General features: G+C 35.6%; 1 protein-coding gene across 3 annotated transcripts in view; it reads left to right on the forward strand.

The window, feature by feature from the left end:
* The window catches only part of TPP2 (tripeptidyl peptidase 2), a 51,670-nt gene that overhangs the window by 27,628 nt on the left and 2,286 nt on the right, over positions 1-21,756 (forward strand). Inside the window, exons 15-28 of one of the 3 annotated variants that reach the window (XM_032226446.1) lie at positions 3,286-3,362; positions 4,383-4,489; positions 4,782-4,936; positions 5,852-5,968; positions 7,479-7,579; positions 8,466-8,562; positions 8,813-8,950; positions 10,473-10,717; positions 11,708-11,786; positions 13,976-14,014; positions 18,239-18,384; positions 18,519-18,615; positions 19,573-19,714; positions 20,998-21,113. In XM_032226446.1, coding sequence (XP_032082337.1) covers positions 3,286-3,362; positions 4,383-4,489; positions 4,782-4,936; positions 5,852-5,968; positions 7,479-7,579; positions 8,466-8,562; positions 8,813-8,950; positions 10,473-10,717; positions 11,708-11,786; positions 13,976-14,014; positions 18,239-18,384; positions 18,519-18,615; positions 19,573-19,714; positions 20,998-21,026 — 1,569 coding nt within the window. In that variant the 3' untranslated portion in view covers positions 21,027-21,113. Of the gene's footprint in view, positions 1-3,285; positions 3,363-4,382; positions 4,490-4,781; positions 4,937-5,851; positions 5,969-7,478; positions 7,580-8,465; positions 8,563-8,812; positions 8,951-10,472; positions 10,718-11,707; positions 11,787-13,975; positions 14,015-18,238; positions 18,385-18,518; positions 18,616-19,572; positions 19,715-20,997; positions 21,206-21,756 lie in introns of those variants that run through there. The other 2 variants (XM_032226444.1, XM_032226445.1) reach the window with 2 other exon arrangements.

Here is a 21,756-nt window from a genome sequence, read left to right on the forward strand (position 1 = left end):
AGATTGGATCCTACAACATTATTCTGGGGCATGTATATTTGCCTTCATTCGTGAGAGACATGGATGGCTTGCATGTCAAACACTTCGGTTTTGGGAATCCTTCGCAACACCAAGGCATCCACTTACAAACAAGTACATTTTCTACACCAATGCACTTGGAAAGGGTCTATTCCATGTAGCCTACAATACTGATCACCAGTCAACTTGGAGATGGACAGACATATAACATAAGCATTCAGCAAACATATGTTAGAGATCTTAATCAATGATTGTCATCTAAGATCGGGCAAGTACAAACCAGCTATCAATATCCATAAGGAGGATTGTCTATCAGAACTAGTCAGCCACCTAGAGAATGTTACTAGGACCCTTGTAAAAGAAAGACAGACGAGAAAAAGGAAAAAATTTGAGGATAAAATTCAAAACTCCAAAACCTGTGTGAGTTTGGTCCATAATTTATCGAACAAACAAACCACTAGGAATTATGAATACTTGAACATGTTAATAACATGAGATGCCACACCAAGAGAATTCATAGCAGCGTTAGAATCTATATTCAAGAGAGTAGAGATAGAAGAGTCATAAAAACATGTTATCAGACAAAAAATATCAGCAATGCTGGTCACACACAAACAGTGCACTCCGCCCAATGGCGAAACGCACCTTGAAGGGCGGGAGACACGATCAGGACATTATTATTTTACCTGCAGATAAAGGTCACTCAATGGTGCTGATGAACCATACAGATTATGAAATGAAGGCATTCGCCCTGCTCAATGATTCTTCAGCATACAGACCAGCAAAGACATCAGAAATGAGAACGAGGACCACACAATTGAGTGCTTATCCCAGCCAACTCAAACAAAACAACTATATAATGGGAAAAGAATACTGGAAAATGAAAAATAGACACCTAGCAAGATTTTAGGGACTCCCCAAGATGCACAAAATAGAAATCCCCCCTCAGATCTATTGTAACACTACAAGACTAAACTTGGCTAAACGACTGGCATAATGCATAAGCTTCCTGAACTCACCCTCAAATAGTACAGTGACATAATCCATACAATTTTTGACAAACTACAAGGCTTAAATGTGGCTCTTGGCCAGATTATGGTCTGCTTTGATGAAGTGTCCATATTTATAGCCCTGCCTCCCTATTTAGCATACGAAGTAAGAGATAAAAACTAGAAGAAGAATACAACACAGATCAGAGCAACTTAACCAGGACACAAATCATGAAGCTGCTCCAGTACTGTCAATATACCTTCTTCATGTTCAAAAGACAAATGTATGAGCAAATAATGAAAGGGGAAAGACTCACTGGAGAAGAGCCTAATGCTGGGAAAGATTGAGGGCAAAAGAAGAAGGGCACGACAGAGAATGAGGTGACTGGATGGAGTCACCGAAGCAGTAGGCATGAGCATAAATGGACTACAAAGGATGGTAGAAGACAGGAAGGAACGTTGTCCATGGGATCACGATGGGTCAGACATGACTTCGCAACTAACAACAACAGCAACATGAGCAAATAAAAAGGATCCCCCATGGGATCCCCAGTATCAAGAATTGTTGCAGAAACTGTCCTGCTTGGACTAGAACACCATGCATTTCAAAACTACACCTCTAAATTTGGGTGCTGCTATCTGATGACATGTCATCAAAAGAAATGCTGCACTGAAAAACTTTCATAACTTACTGAACTCTTATCTTCTGAGGCATACAATTCACAATGGAGGAAGAAATGCATAGACAATTACCATTTTTAGATGTGGTTTGTCAACAGGCAACTAGATGGGAGCCTGGAAACCACAGTTTATCACAACACCAAAAACATTCCACACGTTCTTAGTTTCAACAATAACCATCCATTGTCACACAAAAAGAGGGGTGTATGGCAGGGTGAGAACCCACTGTAGTACCCGGCAAACTAAACTGGAGAGCAGATACCTGCGTGAACAATTCAGACAGACATTATAGTATGCCTATTCAACATACAAGGGAGAGAAAGGAAGAAAGAAAGTGCAAGACTAACTATATGGCACACCCTACCATACATTTCGGAAGCAGTAAAACGCAGCTTTACTGCAAGAGATCTGCAAGTGGGCACGGCACACCGCCCAGAAGGTACCATAGAGGACAAATCATACATTGCAAAGATCACTCGGAGGTGGGAGACACTTCTAATGCAGGGGTGCCAAACTCAAGGCCCGCAAGCTTCATCCAGCCCACAGGGCTGCCATGGAAACAGCGAAAGATTGGCCCACAGTGCCTCTGCCAGTGAAAACAGAGCTCCATTTTTGCTGCCAGAGGCTTGCAGGAGGACATTGCAGCGAAAAACAAAGCTTGGGAACCTGTTTTAGGTGCCAGAGCGCTCGGGCCACCACAGGTGCCCCCAACATGAGTGACATCAAGCTGGCCAAGCCTATCCTGGCCACACACACACATGCCCCCACCCTGAGGTCAAACACAATGAAATTGAGTTTGACACCCCTATTCTAATGTAACATACCAGATCTGCTGCATGGATTGTGCCTGTGACTATGTAGAACAGACAGGGAGGAAAGCTATAACCACCTGATTGCAAAAACACGAGTGGTCAGACAAGGAGACCCAAACTCATTGGTAGCCTCACATTTTAGTGAACAAGGCATACATTCAATTTCGCAGCTACTAAGGTTGTTGGCTGTGCAGGGACAAAGATAGCCAGGGCAATGATTGAAATCTAGGAAACAGGCCCCTTGTCAGTCAATAGGAGTGCTAATTTATCACCAGCTTATCATGTACTTAGGAGCCGAGGACTTGCCAGCACAAGAAAACAACTGCCTACAACTTAATAACTAGCCATCAATACCTCGATCAACAAATAAAAAGCCACACACAACTAGGCACCATACAAATACTATGCATAGACTAGCCCAAAAGCACACATTCTGGTAGAGAGTTCCCTGAGGATGGGCTCCAGACAAGTCCAAAATCTTGCAAGATTAAGCCTCTGGTTCCGGTGACCGACCCAGATTGCATCCTGCATTAAGGAAACATTCTGATTAAACTGAACTAATAATTTCTAGCACAGTGTATCAAATAAAGATACTAGCTCACTGTGAAGATTAAAATAAATTGGGAAAAAATCTTTTTCAAAATATTTAAATTGAGTTATAATGCTTAATGTACAGGTCAGAGTTTAAGGAAATTTCATTTGTAAACCTTTAATATTAAAGATATTGCCTTTTAAATATTGAAATATTAAAAATATGACAATTTGTTGTGTTTTCACTGCTTTAGGTCTGTGGTTATGAAATAACAATGCCCAACGCAGGACCTTTGTTCCGAGTTCCTATAACTGTTGTTATACCCACAAGGTACATGGATTTTTACTCTTGTCAGAAAATTTGTGGCAATGTTTATGGGGGAAGTTTGCTTTCTATTTCTGTTGTTCAATATACATTCCAAACAATAACAGTCAATAGAAATCAAATCCTTTTATATACTGTATATGGAGTTACACATTCTCAGCAATCTTGTTTTCAATTGTAGCCAGACAGTTGCCTTGGGAACGGTTGTTTTTCACAATATTTGTTCTGTAATAGAAAGGAAACTTTTCAATTTTTCTGTATAGCCAATTTTTGAAATTTTGTTTTTTACTTGTTTAAAAATGGTATCAAGAGCCAGAATCGTTTATGATCCTATCATATTTTACTTTTGTAAAAAAAACATTTTTTAATCAAAGACAGTATCTTATTGCTGTAATTATTTAAAATATTTTTGGACCACTATAACGGGCAAAACTCTTCCTATGTAGCCTTGCTGAAGTGCTTTTTAGATATGTTAGACTACAGCGTCTATAATAATAGTGTCATTCTGAATCTCTGGAAATACCAGCGAGGGTGAAATTGTTCAGAGATTGGGCTTTGTGTTTATGATTGCCTTCGAGTCAGTGTTGCCATTTGCTTGGGTAAGTTATACAATTTTGTTGGCAAGATTTCAGAACTCTCGGCAGCTTCCTAGGGCCGAGAGAGGCACCAACCCAAGTTCATCCAGTTGGCTGTGTGCCTCAGGTGAGATTAGAACCCACAGCCCCCTTATCTCTAGCCTTGGACCTTTATCACTATACCAAGATGGCTCTTGGTGTTCAGAGGTATAGCTTAAAAACATTAACAGCTATTCTCAGTTAGATACTATGGTGAAAGCCAGCTACTTTATATATATATATACATACAACACGCATACAAATATACATACAAAGACAACTATATATATAGTTAAGAATGACATGAATTTTTGTTTTTCAACCTTATTAAAATATTTAATATTCCAATTTATATTGATAATTTAAAGTGAGCTTTCTACAACTTAAAAAAATACATTTTTTTTAATCACAGGGTAGATGAAGCCTCAAACTTTGATCTCAAATTTACCAATGTTCACTTTAAACCTGGACAAATTCAGAGACACTTTATTGAAGTTCCATCTGGAGCAACCTGGGCTGGTAAGGTGAATCTATTGGATTCCTCTTGAAATCCATGAAGATTTTAGTATAGATATTGGAGGATGTTTTATTAAATATCTGAAATCTATCTGTAGCATTATATGTTCAGATTGAAAGTGTTTTTCATCAGTGTAATGGTGATTAGAACATTTATATTGTTTTAATAATAATGAGCATATTTATTGCTGAAGAGTTAAATGCTGTGAATTTATCAATATTTTTCTGATACATATTTGCCTCATAGAAAGGAGCCTATAATATTAATATTAAAGTCATGCCTTTTCTTATTTAGAAATCTCAGTCTGTTCATCATCATCTGATGTAACTGCCAAGTTTATTCTCCATGCGATTCAGTTAGTAAAACAAAAGGCATACCGAAGCCATGAGTTCTACAAGTTCTGTTCAATACCAGAAAAAGGATCAGTCACTGAAGCATTTTCAGTATTAGTAAGTTCCTTGAATTAAGAACCTGTCATTTATATGCTACATTGATACATGATAAATGTCAATCATAATGTGCTCAGCTTGAGAGCGACTTATAGGTTGTATAGAATAGTGTTTCAACTAAGATTCCTATTTGAATAATGTAAATACTGGTTGCCTGCTACACTTTCATTGTGAAAATCCTACATGTCAACTATAGAATGTAAGGCAATACTAACTTTAAAAACTAATGTAATGTTCCTGAACAGTGAAACTAATATAAAGACATTGCATTTCTACTTTTTTACATTTTTAACAATGCTTCTCATTATTACGGATTTTTACAAGTCAATCCGGAGCCTGTTTCTTGGCTGTAGAGGTCTTTCCTGAAGGCCTCTGACAACAAAACAGTTCAGAGGCAATGCACGCTAGCAGCGGCAAGCGGCAACAGAAGTGGGCCGGCAGCGGCCACATGGGCTCCTGCTGGGTGGGGCTGTTGGTGCCACCGCTGCAAAGTAAAACAATGGAAAATATCTGCCGAAAATAAGACCTGGTGCCTCTTTTGGAGACAAAATATATATATATATCTTATTTTCGGGAAAACATGGTAGTAAGAAGAGCACTCCTTACTAGCACTGATGATGTTACCTAGTTAGGGTAATGAAACGTCTGCAAGAAAACAGGCAAGCTCAGAGAGCACCAAGGACTCCTCATTTCAACCCTGAGCTACAAATATTTATTGGTAAACTTGAATGGTTTGATTTAGTCATCACTAAGAATTGCAAGTTATTTATAGTTCAGCATCCATATATTCTCCTTGGTTTATGACTATTTTTGCTAAGAGCTGGGATGCAAAATGTTTATACCCTGGGATGAGGAGATGAGGCTTAGAGGGGAAGAAGACTTGAAATAAATTTATTTTTCTTTTCCTACCAACAGGAGGGAAGAACAATTGAAATTTGTATTGCCCGATGGTGGGCAAGCCTCAGTGATGTTAGTATTGATTATTCCATTTCTTTCCATGGCATAGTTTGCACTACATCTCAATTGGACTTTGTAAGTATCACAATTTGCTTTTTTTTGAAATTCTGTTCGTTTTTAAAATGTAGCATTGTTAAAATCATAAGTTAGTAGTATTCGTAAATGCCCAGCCAAATTTCATGGAAGTATAGGTGGGTTTTTTTTTTTTTCATTAAAAATGGTTGAAATCACACTAAATTTCAGTAATCTTACTCCAGTGAGATGATTTAGAGGTAAATAATATTGCCCAGAATTGACCAGTTTTATTAGATTAATCATTTTAGTTTTGGATGTGTAAATGGGTTAAGGCAGTGGTTCTCAACCTGTGGGTCAGGACCCCTTTGAGGGTCGAACGACCCTTTCACAGGGGCCACCTAAGACCATTGGAAAAGACATATTTTCAAAAAAAATACAGAAAATATTTTTATGGATGGGGGTCACCACAACATGAGGAACTGTATTAAAGGGTTGCGGCATTAGGAAAGTTGAGACCCACTGGGTTAAGGGGTCCTTGAAGTTTTATGGCATTTATCTATGGTATCATACCTGCTCCAGTTATATCCCTAGAAAAGAAAGACTCTTGACTTTATTTGGTTGAAGTGATAGGTTCTTTTACTAAGGATTAGTGGTTGCAGCAAAAGCAAGGCTAGATCTGAGTATTCCTGCACAAACATACAAAGATTCTCCTTGTTTGTGGCCCTCCCCATGACTGGACCGTCAGTGTCCAGGACTCCAGTGGAAGGCCAGCTTGATGTTTTGGGAACTGCTTTGATTGTAGGCATGTCTCAGAGAAGCTTCACGTTCTTTCCCAAGCTAAGCATCCTTGAGGTTGTGGAATTTGGCTGCTAAGCAATGTCCTCCCTCCTCCCTTACACCCCCCTTCACACCACCTGTGTAATCTCCCTAACTTCCTCTGCCCTGCTCCCTCTATTTACGGCAGGATGCCAACAAGCTTAGAGATGCATAGTGAAGATGGTAGAGCTGACATATGGTGTATTGTCAGCTCTTAAGGGGAAGCACCTTGGAAAAGCATGACATGTGTATATATATGTATATATATCCTCCCATATTTGGGCATACCAGGGGTTGTGACACTAAATACATACTTATTTCCCTGGCTCAGCTGATAGAGGAGGAGAATCTTGTGGCTTAGTGGTTAACACAACTGCCTAATATGTAATACAGCACAGGTTCAAATCCCAGTAAGGGTATGGCTAGCTGATGAGAGCTAAATAGCTTGAGATAGATCTATACCAGTCTCCCTTTATTTATTTATCAGCACAAATACAACACAAATGTAACAAGGCAACAGTAAAAATATTGGCTTTCTGTCTGGATGGTCTCTTGTGATGATCCGATAGACAGAGAAAGGAAGCAGTATGCCTCCTCCCATATTTGGACATACCAGGGGTTGTGACACTAAATACATACATACATACATACATACATACATACATACATACATACATACATACATACATACATTGTTGGCCTAACATTAATCTGAAATTCATTTCAAATAAACTTTTTCATTCTTTGATTATAGCATGCTTCAGAAGGCATAGTGCGTTTTGATGTTCGGGCAACACTGAAATACGAAGATATTGTGCCTTGCATAAATCTCAAATGCTGGGTTCAAACACTAAGGTACTATAAGAAATTTAGATTCAAATAAGTGTAATGCATAGTGAAATTAATAAATTATACTGTAGTTAGTAAGATTAAATAACTTTCTATCACACTAAATATAAATATAAAGTAAATTTAATATTTGAGAAAGATATTCTGTTTATTTTAAGTATGTAATCATTGGAAGTCTGTTGAATGTTTAAATAAAGATTTAATTAATGATTTAATGATAATGTTTAATGATTTAATTAAAAACTGTAAATGGGATTACACCTTGCCATCAAGACAGCTAATATATATCTGAAGCAGATTGTTTTGGTCTTAACATTTTTGAAATAATCAAGACAGCCTGGTTCATGTTTAATATGAGAAGGTCTGTTTCTGAGACAGTTTGAATTTGAAATATTTTTCCCTGTAAGTCTGGGTTTTGTGTTATTATCTGAACTTCCCAGAGTTGCCACAAGCTGCAAGATGAGTGACATAAATTTAATCAATCAAATAAAAATAAATAAAAAGTTAAGATAGTTAAATTGTGTCTAACATAATTAAGCGTAAACATATCTTAAGCTAGTAAGTGTACTGGTGTATATGTACAAGTTTTAAAATTGAATTGTACAAGAAGCAATGGATGGAAACTAATCAGAGAGAGAACCAATCTAAGGAGAAATTTCCTCACAGAAACAATTAATCAGTGGAATGACTTGCCTCAAAAAGTTGTAGGTGCTTCAACACTGGATATTTTAAAAAAGAATTGGACAGCCATTTGTCTGAAATGGTCTAGCACTTCCTGCTTGAGCAAGAGTTGGAACTAGAAGACCTCCAAAGTCCCTTCCAATTCTGCTATAGTGTTATTCTTTAAAACCTTACCCTCATTTTTCTCCTGATGTGTATTGTTGAATTGCAGACCAGTGAGTGCTAAAATAAAGCCTTTAGGATCCCGAGATGTATTGCCAAATAATCGACAATTATATGAGATGATTTTGACATACAATTTTCATCAAGTAAGTCTGAGTTATTTAACTGGATCTAACTCAATAAAATGATTTTTTAATGGAATATTGTAATCCACCCAGAGTCACTTGGTGGCTGTATAAATTTGTTTAATAAACAAATGTAATAATAAATTATGAGCCATCTGGGGTCATTTAGAGTCAAATGGCAAGCAAGCTTAATAAATTACCATTGTCAGTATCAATAATAACAACATTTAATATTGTTTTTAAATGCCTTTATCATTTTATTTTTCTTCAGCCCAAAAGTGGAGAAGTAACTCCAAGTTGTCCCTTGCTCTGCGAACTCTTATATGAATCAGAATTTGACAGTCAATTATGGATTATCTTTGACCAAAATAAAAAATTAATGGGATCAGGTGATGCTTATCCTAACCAGGTATGCCAATATGTTTGAACTCATTTTTTATATGATTTCATAGTTTTTTTTTAATTTTAGGATGTAGTGTTTGCCATGTTTATGCAAATAAATGTTTAAAAATTAGATATTTTTTCATTCTCAAGTTGAATTTCCATTCATTTACTGTATATACTATTCTTCATTTCTTATGCAACTACTACTACTTGTAAATATTATAAAGAATAACTTAAGGTTGTTCTGATAAATAAAGCTGCTTCTTGAATAAGTTGTTTGATTTTATAAATTTATTATAAATCTGACTAGTGTATAGCTTAGGAAATGTAAGCAGCTTTTATCTGTTGAACTGGGAAAAGATGGGTAGTTAGATAGATTAGATAGATGGACGGGATTGATGCATCCTTGAAAAATTAAGAATCTGCTTTAAATATATATGGCCTTTTATTTTATGGTTTGGGCACAAATGCCTACCTAGCTTCTGCTAATGCAGGGACAGTGATAACATCCTGTGGAATGGTGTAAGGATAGAATAAGTCTCAGCTTAGGTTATAAGTGATAGAAACATAATTTCAATGAAACCACAATCCCATGTTAGGCTATTCTGCAAATGGATAGGGTAGTATTCCATCCATTAATAACAGTCAAGCTCTTCTACAATTCTAGAAGGTTTCTGATCCAAATAAATGAACAAAAGCATAAAACTTCAAGATTTTATGTATTAACCTTGCTTACCCTGTATGAACCATTTTCTCTTAAAGCAATATAAATACTATTAAACAGATGAAATGAGAATTTCTTGGCCAAGCATTTGCCATTAAATTGAACCACTCACAGAAGCCTTTTGATGGACGGGCATGGAGGACGGTTCTACATCAGTTTGTAACTTCAGAGATTAATAGTATTGAGAGAACTTCTAGAATTGCAAGGCCAGAAGGGCAAGGATCTGCAAAAAATCAAATCTCCAGCTGAAACTCCTAATAGATTTTAGTCCCTTTTACAGACAGAAAGAACATTTTGTGCTTATGTAAGGAATGTTCAGGATCCAGTTAAGTCAAATTTAAATAGGTTATACAGAATACAAATTTACCTTTTATAAAAAATATGCAACAGGAAATAGGCATCATAAAATTTAATACTATAATTCAAGTACATAATATTCAAACCTAAACATATATTTATGTTCATAGTGGCAAATCTGTAATTTAATTTGATGAAGACTTGAAAAAGGCCTCCTCTCTAATATTAGAAAAAGAATTTAGAATTTAAGACTGGAAATACCATTTACCTTGTGATTGGAAGGGATTTGGGTAAATTTTTTTGTTAATTTTTTTTCCCAAAGAATTTAGTAAGAAATTCCCTCTCTGGATTTCAAATGTCCAAGTTTAAGTTTTGCATACTTAGCAGTGACGTGCTTTGTGAAAATATTCTACTTCAATTAGAAAGGAATAGTGTAAAGTTGAACTGGAGGAAATTTTATTGTGTGTTAATCTTCTTCATCAAATAAGTATGAGTCTAGGTACTAAAGAATTGCTCTTTTCCCTAGTATTCCCTGAAACTGGAGAAAGGAGATTATACCGTGCGACTACAAATCCGTCACGAGCACAGCAGTGAGCTGGATCGCATCAAAGACCTTCCATTTATTGTCTCCCACAGACTGTCTAATGCACTGAGTTTAGATATATATGATACCCACAGTCAGGCTCTCTTAGGGAAGAAGAAAGCAAACAGTATATCTCTGCCACCAAATCGCACACTGCCATACTTTGTTACTTCTTTGCCAGATGACAAGTAAGTTATGTTGCTTTTGTGGCACATAGCATGCAAAGCTTTGATTAGTAACTCTTCTGAACTTTCAAACTTGGGTAATTTAAGATAAAAATATTTATTTCTAACCTGTGCCTGCAGGCACTAGCATCTAACCCTAACCTTTCCTCTCCAGTGCCCATGTTTCCATATATTTTCTTAATCTGTCTTCCCTTAATGTATTAAATCTAAAGTAGTCACTTTTTGCTAATAGATAGGGAGGCCTTCCACTGAGGATCTGTGACAGGCCTGTCAAACTGGCGTTCCACAGGCCAAATGTGTCACATGTAGGCCATGCGTACCCCAACTCCGCAAAGGCAAAATCAATCGCAATACGTCACGATATGTCACGTGATGCAATTGAGTTTGGCACCCGTGGTCTATGACAATTTGCTGTGGCCGACTCACCATGGACAATTCACCCCCGGCCAGCTTGCTGTGGCCAACTTGCCGCAGGACAACTTGCCGCAGGACAAGTGTTACACTAATATCAAAAAAAAGATGGTGGAATATAATCAATAAAGAAAGGATGCAAAAGGAGGGACAGAATGAAATGTGAATGGCAAGAATTTAAATATTGTTTTTATTTATTTTAAATAATTAAATGGGATTGTCCCACTGCAAATTGGCCTTGACAAGTTGGCCCATAGCAAGTTGGCCTTGGTGAGTTGGCCCCAACAAGTTGGCCATGGGAAGTTATCCCATTTTGTTCCACTAAGGTTACTGGAATGAGCAGAGCTGGGGATTTTTAAAAACTCTTTTGAGTGGGATCAAGGATTCAAATAGGTCGCTTCCAGAGTCGTCCTATTCCCATCCTCAACCTTAACCCCCTTCACCCTTATATATTGGGCTTGACGTTGTATTGCTGAAATTTAAGTTCAATTTGCAGTTGAATTAAACACTTTTTTCAATGGGGAGGTTCAAAAATGAGAGTGTGAGCATGAATTTAAAATATTTTGCTTGTTCGTTTGTTAGAGTACCTAAAGGAGCAGGTCCTGGATGCTATCTTACAGGATCATTGACGCTTTCAAAGGCAGAACTTGTAAAGAAAGTGGTGAGTAAAAAAAAAGCCTAAACTCAAAATTGTTTTGTGTTGGTTTTTTTAAAAAGGTAATTGAAATTGACAAACTGGTGTGAAAATGATTTTGAACAGAGTAATCCAGATTTTTTGAAGTTTTTTTTTCCTGAAGTCTCTTGAAAAGATTCAAATACTAAATGCCATTTTCTTTATTGTTTAAATACAACTGCCTTTCAGTTCTGTTTGGACTTGAATTTTTGCTATTTTTACGGTAATTTCCAGCACCTTGTTACAGATTGTATGTTAACATGCTACATTGCCTTTAATAATTTCTGTAATATTATTTTATCCAGCTGCATACCTTGGGGTTTCACTTCAATCTAAAAAATATAGTGTTAGTTATTCAGGTTATATTAAAATAGTTGCTATCTAGCATCCATTTGCTGACTAGGAAGTACTTCCTTATTTTAGGTCAAGCTTTTGTTGATGAGACACTTCATAAGGTTTCATTTTGCTATCAGCAGAAGTAGCCTACAACACTGCATTCTAACTACTGTGCTACCACGGCTCTATAAAGCTATAGTCCTATTATACTAAATAAAAGATGCAAGTATTTGTTACCAAGTAAACATTTGTTTACCAATAGTGCATCCTCAAAGTAATTCCTTTGTTATTCAGTACACACATATACATATTTATTTCATATTAAAATGTCATAGAGTCAAGCTAAATGTATCTTCCACACTTGGAATATAGGGAATATGTCTGATCAGTGAGTTTCCAAAACAATTTGGCTTAATATAATTGATAAGGTTTAGGAATTGATTTTACCAGCTTACCAATTGATTTATTAATAATCCTAAAAAGTGTCCACCGTTCATATATTGGTTATTTTCCATCTGAAAATGTTTTTTTTAATCTAGATTGTGGTAGTATAGGTAAATTAAATAATTGTATTTGAAATTGTAACTCTTTGCCAATTAGACTATTGAGCCCATTCAATTTGACAAAATAAGTGGTAACTGTATAGATACTGAAGAAAGATTTTAGCAGTGGTTAAAATAATTATCTTTTTCCCCTGCTCTGCCCCTTGGAGGGAGGTAATGTTATTCTTAGAATACTGCATTTATGATGTTTCTTCTGCCTGCTTATTATAGAAGAGATTATTATTACTAATTTAGTTAGAGAATTTTTCCATGCCTCTTAGTTTCATCTTGCTTTAAATATTTCACAAACCATAGACGATTTTGGTGCATTGCAGCTAAGATGAAAACATGTCAGAGTCTAGCATATTTTTTTAAATATAGAAAACCATCTCTAGCATGCTTTTGTTCAAAAATTAATTACTGATGATTTAAAACATAGTTTCCAGATTATACTAAGTCAAATATATTTATATATGATTAATATTATTTGTTAAAACCAAGTGATATTTCTATACGGGTTTTTTTTTTGTTTTTTTTTTTTTTGCTTTTCATGTGAAAGAAATAGGGTAATTTCACTAATATAACAACAGTGTTGTGTATAGTAAAGCTGCGATCTAGAACAACGGCCCTCAACCTTTTGAGTACTAGGGACTAGTTCCCTGAAGGAGGTTTCTCCGCGGACCAGAAGGGGGCGCAGTTTCGCATGCTACCTGCATCCCGTGGGTGGGGCTTCGCTTGTTTGCGCGTCTCGGTTTCTGTCATGCCACAGCCCAGTGCCAGTCCACAGACAGGGTGTTGGGGACCCCTGAAAATTAATTGTAGTATAGGTACTATAAACAAGTCAAGAATATATATAGAAAAAAATCTAAAATTGGCTTGAATGATTGATAGTTCTTCAAAGTCCTATGGTAGAGTTTTTAATCTTCTCTTTCCATGAGACTTACCCCAATGTTGTATTACCTCTAAACTCAATGAAAATGGAAAGTTTAAGAAAGCCATTGCAGTTCATTGAATTTTAAATGGGAATGTGTGCAAGGAGTAAGAGTTAGTTACATTCTCTATTGTTGGGTTTCCAAATATTGGGATTTATTTAAATCAAGATTTAAATCAAATCCTTAAATAGCATAACATTTGTGCTTTATGTTTTTTAAAACTAAAATATTGGGATTTAGAAGTATGTTTTAAAGGGAACAAGACATTTAGTGTTCTTCAGTAGTGAATAAAAACTTGATAGGTAGTGTCTCCATTCTATAAGAGTTTTGTGGATATTTTCTTACAGTATGTTGTTCTAACTCCCAGGGGCAGTCTTCAGCAAAGCGGCAAGGAAAGGTTAAAAAGGTACTGAATGCCAGTTTTTAAAAGATGTATTTAAGTATTTTTGCCTATCATTTAAAGCAATATACTTAGTTATTTCTATCTTTTGGTTACCTTTTATGCAGCTTAATTATTCATATTTTTAAACAGTAAAATAGCATATTATTAGTTTAGCATGATAGTAATGATATTCTGTGATGGAAGCATTTAATATCTTATCCTACAAAATGATCTTTCTTTTTTTTTAAAAATTACGCATAGCTCTTACATACTATTGCCATATGAAAACCACAGATTGTAAGATTGTGCAGGGTAAGGAATATTAGTACAGTACCATGGTAAGCGAATTCTCTTTGCTTGCCAGCAGTGTCCTCCTCTTTCATTAGAAACAACAAGTGCCAATGAAACTATATGTATCAGAGGCCCTTGTAGCAAAGAGGGACGTTTTGTTTATTTTGTGATTTTTAATAGTGTAGTGTTAAAGGTTGAGTTGATTAAAAGATTGAAAAATCAATATTATATCACTCTAGCCAAATGGTGACTGCTCTAACCTGTTCTGACCCAGCTCCCCAAACACAACAGACCCTCTGCAGTGAACTCAAAAGATTCCTTTATTAAGAGTGCCCCCTCTCTCTCTCTGCAAGCTCCATTCTCTCTTTCCCCTTTGAGTTCTGAGGTTCCCTGAATGCTGACCCTGACTCCCATGCCTCCTTCTCTGATTTGGCTGCTGGAGGGGTCAGCGGGCAACAGGCCACAACATAACCATTGAAGCTGTATGTGGTTTAAGGACAGGATTTATTGGAGATTGGTTAAAAAGCTTTGAAATTAGTCACTATCTCAAATAATAGAAACATTACCCCCACCTCGCCTCATATCTGAGAAATGATGCTGCATTTCTCAGATACCATCTGCATTTTCCCTTCACATACCCACCCTCTTTGACTTAGGAATGGGGTAGGATGTGTAATCAGCTGGATTCAGGCACCATCTTGGAAGAATGGGTTGTCATTCTTTGACATACAATTTTAAGTGTTTGTTTCCTATAATATTGACAATCACCTGCTGAGTCAAATTAAAATTGCTGGTCTAAGCCAGATGCAGTGTAGGCTTGTGAAAGAGGAATCTAGAGCATTAATGATATCTTGTATTTGTGAATATCCCTGCCACAATACAGTATGTATTCTTATATCTATGTAGCTTACCTAGTTTAGCTGCATGTTTTATGGATGGAATTATGGAGATTGACGGATTCCTGTAGAAAAGTAATCTTTTATTTACATGTTTTACTCGGTTGAGACAGCTCCGGGCTAAAATATCTGTGGGTGGTTTTTTTCCTGTAATAGTTAATAAAACATTATTTATTTACTTAACACTTTTTGCTAAAATGTTTGCTTCTAAGGTAGGCCTGATAAAGGAATTTTGATATAATGATTTGTATTTTGGACATTTTTCTTTGACTGATATAGAGTCCAGTCCAACTGGAACTGGAAGGAACTAAAACACTGATGGGAAAGAAGGAATTCACAGAGATGCCTTATTGCCCATAAAGCATTTAATAATACATCCCCATTCAGCCTTTTTATGTTTTAGAAGCTGACCCAATTTTGCTACTAATGTCTTTGGTTTGTTGTAGATACACCTATTACTGAAAGTATTATTAAAACTGTATCTTTGAAAACCACTATTAGACTTATTTTACATCTTGTCAAAATGATTAAGTGGCTTAAAAAACGAAATGTGAAAGACTTTTGGAGAAATTTGGCTACTATTTCATTCATGGGTCAGATAGCTAGTGTTACAATATAATGATGAATTTTAATTTACCTTTAATTAATACTTTAGCAATAGCAGTTAGACTTATATACCGCTTCATAGGGCTTTCAGCCCTCTCTAAGCAGTTTACAGAGTCAGCATATTGCCCGCACAATCTGGGTCCTCATTTTACCCACCTCGGAAGGATGGAAGGCTGAGTCAACCTTGAGCCGGTGAGATTTGAACCGCCGAACTAGCAGTCAGCTGAAGTGGCCTGCAGTACTGCACTCTACCCACTGCGCCACCCCAACTTTGTTGGGATATGTCAATTATATATATCAAGGATCCCCAAACTTCAGTTCATTGACCCTCTCAAGAAGTTTCAGATTGTTACCAATCCCCAAACATTTATTACATAAAATATACACTACTTTAATAGTAGTAAATAATAATAAGAACAATATCAACTCCTTGAATAGTTCCAAGATCACATGGGTCAATATTGACCACTTTGGAGAACACTGATATAGATTTGCTATAGAAATATAAGAAATCGGCCTCGTGGGGACAATATGTGTACATTTTGGTTTTCTTCCACAGTTGAGTTTATAAGGTCATTTGTGAACAACCTTATAAATAATGGTATTTTTATATATTATACATTTGTATAATGTATGTTTGTGTGTTACACATTTTTGTTATTGTAAAGCACATTAAATTCAATTACCAACTCTGGGATAAATCAGGATTCAAACAATTGAAGCTGTGATATACTATCTTGCCTTTTTTTGAAGACAGTAGCCATATTTTCTTGTTGAGTCAAATGAGATGGGAGGAGGCTAAGAGAGTAGATATACAGGCAGATGTCTTAATTATATTTTGACTTATTAAGTGAAGATACTCTCCAAAAGCTGCCACTGAGTCTTTCATAATATTGTTAGCTTTTGGGGGGGGGGGGGGGTATCATTTAAAGTGAATCACCTCTTCCTTATATTAGATACAACTGACTGCATGACATAGTTTTTCAAGATTCGAGGAAATTCCTCCAAATGTTCCTCTTCTCTTGGATTTCATTTTTTTAGGTTTTTCTCAAGTAATTTTACTTTTATTTCAAAAACTCTTTAAAGGTTTGCTCTTTTTGAAAAAATCTTCCAAGAAGATACAGAAATTCGGATTTGTAGGACAAAAGAAGTACCTTTTCTTGCCAAAATAGGGACAAAATGAAATGTGAATGACATACATGCATACATACATACATACATACATACATACATACATACATACATACTTAAATAATTCAATTGTCCCATGGCGAGTTGGCCATGGCGAATTGGCTGCAGTGAGTTGTCCCACTCTGTCCCAAACTATTTAATCACAAGAAATTTCCCCTGGGAAAAACTGTTTTAGCCATAACCTTGCAAATTAACATTATCTCAATCTGTTTTTATAGACTTTGTACATTCTCATTTTCATATGCCACCATGATGTCCACAGATTTACTGAGACATGTGTAAATTGTAATGTGTAATATAGAGTAATACATAGGGCAACAGGGAAATATTTGTAGCATTTTTTAAAAGGTTTTATCAAATACTGAGATTTCTAGGACCTTAAAAGATGTGATTCTATGCTTCCAAAAACCAGATATTGGTCAAAATATCCATCATTCCAATTTAACTTGTAAAAAAAATAATATATTCATTTTATACTGTGGCAGATCTTTTTTAAAAAAATAAAAGAATAGGTTAGAACTATGATGGCTATTACTTGAATATTTAAGTATGTTTTACCATATTATGATTTCATCCAATCCCTTTTGAATAATAAAATACCTGAATTGAAATTCTGCCTTAAACATTGAACAATAATGCATAATTTCCTCAGAAACCATAGTAATATATTATTAGCCATGAGGCCACATCCTAATATAAAATACAAGACAATAATAAGACTGCATGTCTTATTAGAATGCTAGCAATATACTTTAGATTAGGGGTCTCCAACCATAGCAACTTTAAGATTTGTGGACTTCAACTCCCATAATTCCTCAGGCAGCTTTGCTGTCCACAAGTCTTAAAGTTGCCAAGGTTGGAGACCCCTGCTTTAGATTGGTTTAGGCTTTACAACATGTACTCTCTATCATCTGAGGAAAAAAGCCTCATGGTTAATGATGCCAATTAATGTAATTTTTTTTTCAATAGTCTGCTGTATTTTTCCACAAAAGAAGATGTAGGTTATATGACATTAAACTTGAGGCTAATCAGTTTGTTGAGGTGCAACTCATGTGAAATATTTATGGAATGATTATTAATCAAAATTTGAAAATTGTGGGAGATGATTTGAACTGTTCTTTGGACCAAATCTGTTCTAGTCCTCTGAGGCTTCAAAAGGTTCTGAATGATCGTATACACTCTTCTCAGTTTTTATAATGTATGTTTTGTGAGAAAGAAAATATTAATACTTATTCTGACCATATAGCTATGCTTTTTACTCTAGGATATAATTTCAGTTCATTATCATTTGATCCCATCCCCAATAAAAAGTAAGAATGGAAGCAAGGATAAAGAGAAGGATTCAGAAAAAGATATAAACAATGAATTTGCAGAAGCTTTAAGAGATTTAAAGATACAGTGGATGACAAGGTATGTTTAAGATTTTTGTTGCCATATCATGTCCTTGAAGAACCAACATATTGGTGCAAATTGTGTTTCTTTTCCACCATGCCTTCGTTATAGACCACTAGAGTTAGCATTTTCATTAATACATTTATTTTTAGGTTTGATACCAGTGATATATATAACGAACTGAAAGAGACCTTCCCTAACCATCTCCCCTTATATGTCGCAAGACTTCATCAACTGGATTCTGAAAAGGTGCGGCCCATTTTCTTTTTTAAAACATCTTTCATTTTAAATTCACTGAGCCGTCTCTAAGCCCCAAATAGACAAATGGTCCCTAATTCAGTGCTCTAAATCAACTAAAGTTATTAATTGAACACCTTTAAACTGTTCCAGAATTTATTCCATTTATTATACTAGTGAGTATTTTGTGGAGATTACTGATAATTTTTCTTCTCTTAGAATCATTTCAGCAGAACACATTTGATTTATTTTTGAGCTGGATCTCAAGCTTAAAAGCAATAGCAGCAGCCACAAGCTTATTTATTAAATCTACAAAACACATAATCATAACTAGAAAAAACAGTATTGGCTTGATATGATTGTGAGTAAATGAATTAGACATGTTATTTTCCAATATGTTTATTTGCTATCATTTTATAACTCAAAAAAAATCCAATTTCTCTATTTTTTTAATAAGCTCAACCTAGAATTCCATGCATTAAAAAAGGTAAAATGCAGATTTGAAAACCATCATATTCAATGTCACTTGACTATAATATTGTAAGCAAACAATTTACTATCCAGAAACATTTCAATTTACTATCCAGAAACATGTTTCAATAATAGAATTCTGATTTATAGAATGTTTTCTTTGCTGCTGAAACTATAATAATTATCAGCAAAACATTAATTTTAGTGAATTACAGAGCACCATTCAAGTTCTTGTTTTTATGCCTATCTTTCTGTATAGATGATGACAATTACAGTAAACGCACTACTTTATTTTCAAAGTATGATTTCTGCTTTGGATCAAAATAACTTCCCATCTCTCCTATAAACTTGAATATTCATAGTATTATATTCATTCATACAGAATTATTTGTTAAATTTATTTGCTGCCTGTCTTGCCATGGGGCTATTCTAGGCGACCTACAACAATAAAAAAGAAGAGAATAATTTAATAAAATGATATTGTTTATTTTCTTCCAGGAGCGAATGAAATGTTTAAATGAAATAATTGAAGCTTCTAATACAGTGATATCTCATATCGATCAAACAGCCCTTGCTATTTATCTTGCCATGAAGACTGATCCCAGACCTGATGCTGCTACTATAAAAAAGTACCTAGCCAGTAAATACTTTTTTTCCTTGCATCTTATTTCAGCAGTTATCTGCTCTTCTAAGCTAAAAAATTAAAATGTTTTCATATTCATGAGAAAAGAAAACAATCATAAACTGAGCACACTTAATTGCATTTTATGCTTTAAAACACTATTTTTAGGGTTGGTATGATATTGCCAAGGAGGAAAGATTGAAGTCTAGAGCAGTGTTTCTCAACCTTGGCAACTTGAAGATGTCCGGACTTCAACTCCCAGAATTCCCCAGCCAGCGAATGCTGGCTGGGGAGTTCTGGGAGTTGAAGTCCGGACATCTTCAAGTTGCCAAGGTTGAGAAACACTGGTCTAGAGTATCGCAGCAATAGATGTTCAAAGGTCATCAGCCAGCCAACAATTCTGCCCAAATCTTTGTATGTTATTACACATTTGTATTAGATTATGGCAAGTAAAAAAAAAAGTACTTAAATTTTTTTTAAAGGGAAAACAAATGATAAACTGTAAAACCATAAAGCCGGTATTTTAAAAAGCAAATTGAAAAACCCTTCCTTCAGTAGGTTGCAAATAAGATTGAGAGGTTTTTCTTAATTGTTTTATCTGGGTTTTACCCTCGGCAATCATGGTAGACTTTTACTCCTTGTTAATACTATTTCTTGTTTCTCTATGTTTCTAGCTACCCAAAATTGAATTTGTGAGATGAGTGGCCATGTAAATCAAATAAGTAAATGAATAGATACATAAATGTTAGTGTTCTTCCTTTGAAGAGGGTAGAACTGCTTTTTTTTTGATGAAGATTCCTAGTTAAAAATATTTTGTAATTAGACTCTTTACTCCAGTTTAGAAATGTTGTTGTTGTTGTTAGTTGCGAAGTCGTGTCCGACCCTTCGCAACCCCATGGACAACATTCCTCCAGGCCTTCCTGTCCTCTACCATCCTCTGGAGTCCATTTAAGCTCACACCTACTGCTTCAGTGACTCCATCCAGCCACTTCATTCTCTGTCGTCCCGTTCTTCTTTTGCCCTCCATTGTTCCCAGCATTAGACTCTTCTCCAGTGAGTCCTTCCTTCTCATTAGGTGGCCAAAGTATTTGAGTTTCATCTTCAGGATCTGGCCTTCTAAATAGCAGTCTGGGTTGATCTCCTCTGGTGGTATCATAGTCAGGATATTATGTTATATACTTAGAAGGGGTGCAGGTGTATTTTGTGTGATGGTAAAATTCGGGAGTTTATGAAAAATTCATATATAGGTATGATGAAAGAGACCTGTTCACGTAAATGAAATATATATTGTTCCCACATAGTGAGATGGAAAAGCAGAAATCTACCTTAGTAGATGCTCTCTGTCGGAAAGGATGTGCGTTATCTGATCAACTTCTGCAGTTACAGGCCCAGGAAGGGGCTGCATCAAGTGAAACTGAATGTAAAGATGATAACCAAAAAGCCATCTTGAATACTCTGACAGAGACTTTCTGGGAAACATCAAAATGGACTGACCTGTTTGACAGCAAGGTATGTTGGGAGGCGTAGAACCAGTTGAAGAAAGGAATCTTTAGGCTATGATACCTATCATCAATTTAGGTGGAGACCAGTGTTTTATATTTAAATTGTATAAAAGTATTTGCATGCAAGAACTGCTGTCAAAATAGTAATTCAAATTTTATGTAGCATAATGCATTCAGTAGCACAGAACTCTTATAAAGACATAATGGCAGTGGCTTTCTACCAGTTTTCTTTGGCATGTTATCCCTGTAATTCTTACACGTTGTCATGAGATGGACAGTTATGTACATCTGATTCATAAATAAATTAACCTCTGGCTGTAGTCTGTTGTAATCTAATTCTGCTGCAACTAAATCTAAGCATGTTTAATTGGAAAGCTATCACTATGTCCTGCCTTATATGGTGCTCTGAATGTTAATAGCATCATGTAAATGAATGCCTCATTCTCTAAAATATATTTAAATAAGTCCTAAAATAACATTAATATAAGCTGTTTAGAATTATACAGCTGGGAATAACTCAAGCAACATTTTCATTGTAGTCAACTGAACTTGAGAGGT

This window comes from Thamnophis elegans, chromosome 11, assembly GCF_009769535.1.
Source record: "Thamnophis elegans isolate rThaEle1 chromosome 11, rThaEle1.pri, whole genome shotgun sequence".
In the NCBI taxonomy this organism is placed as follows: domain Eukaryota; kingdom Metazoa; phylum Chordata; class Lepidosauria; order Squamata; family Colubridae; genus Thamnophis; species Thamnophis elegans.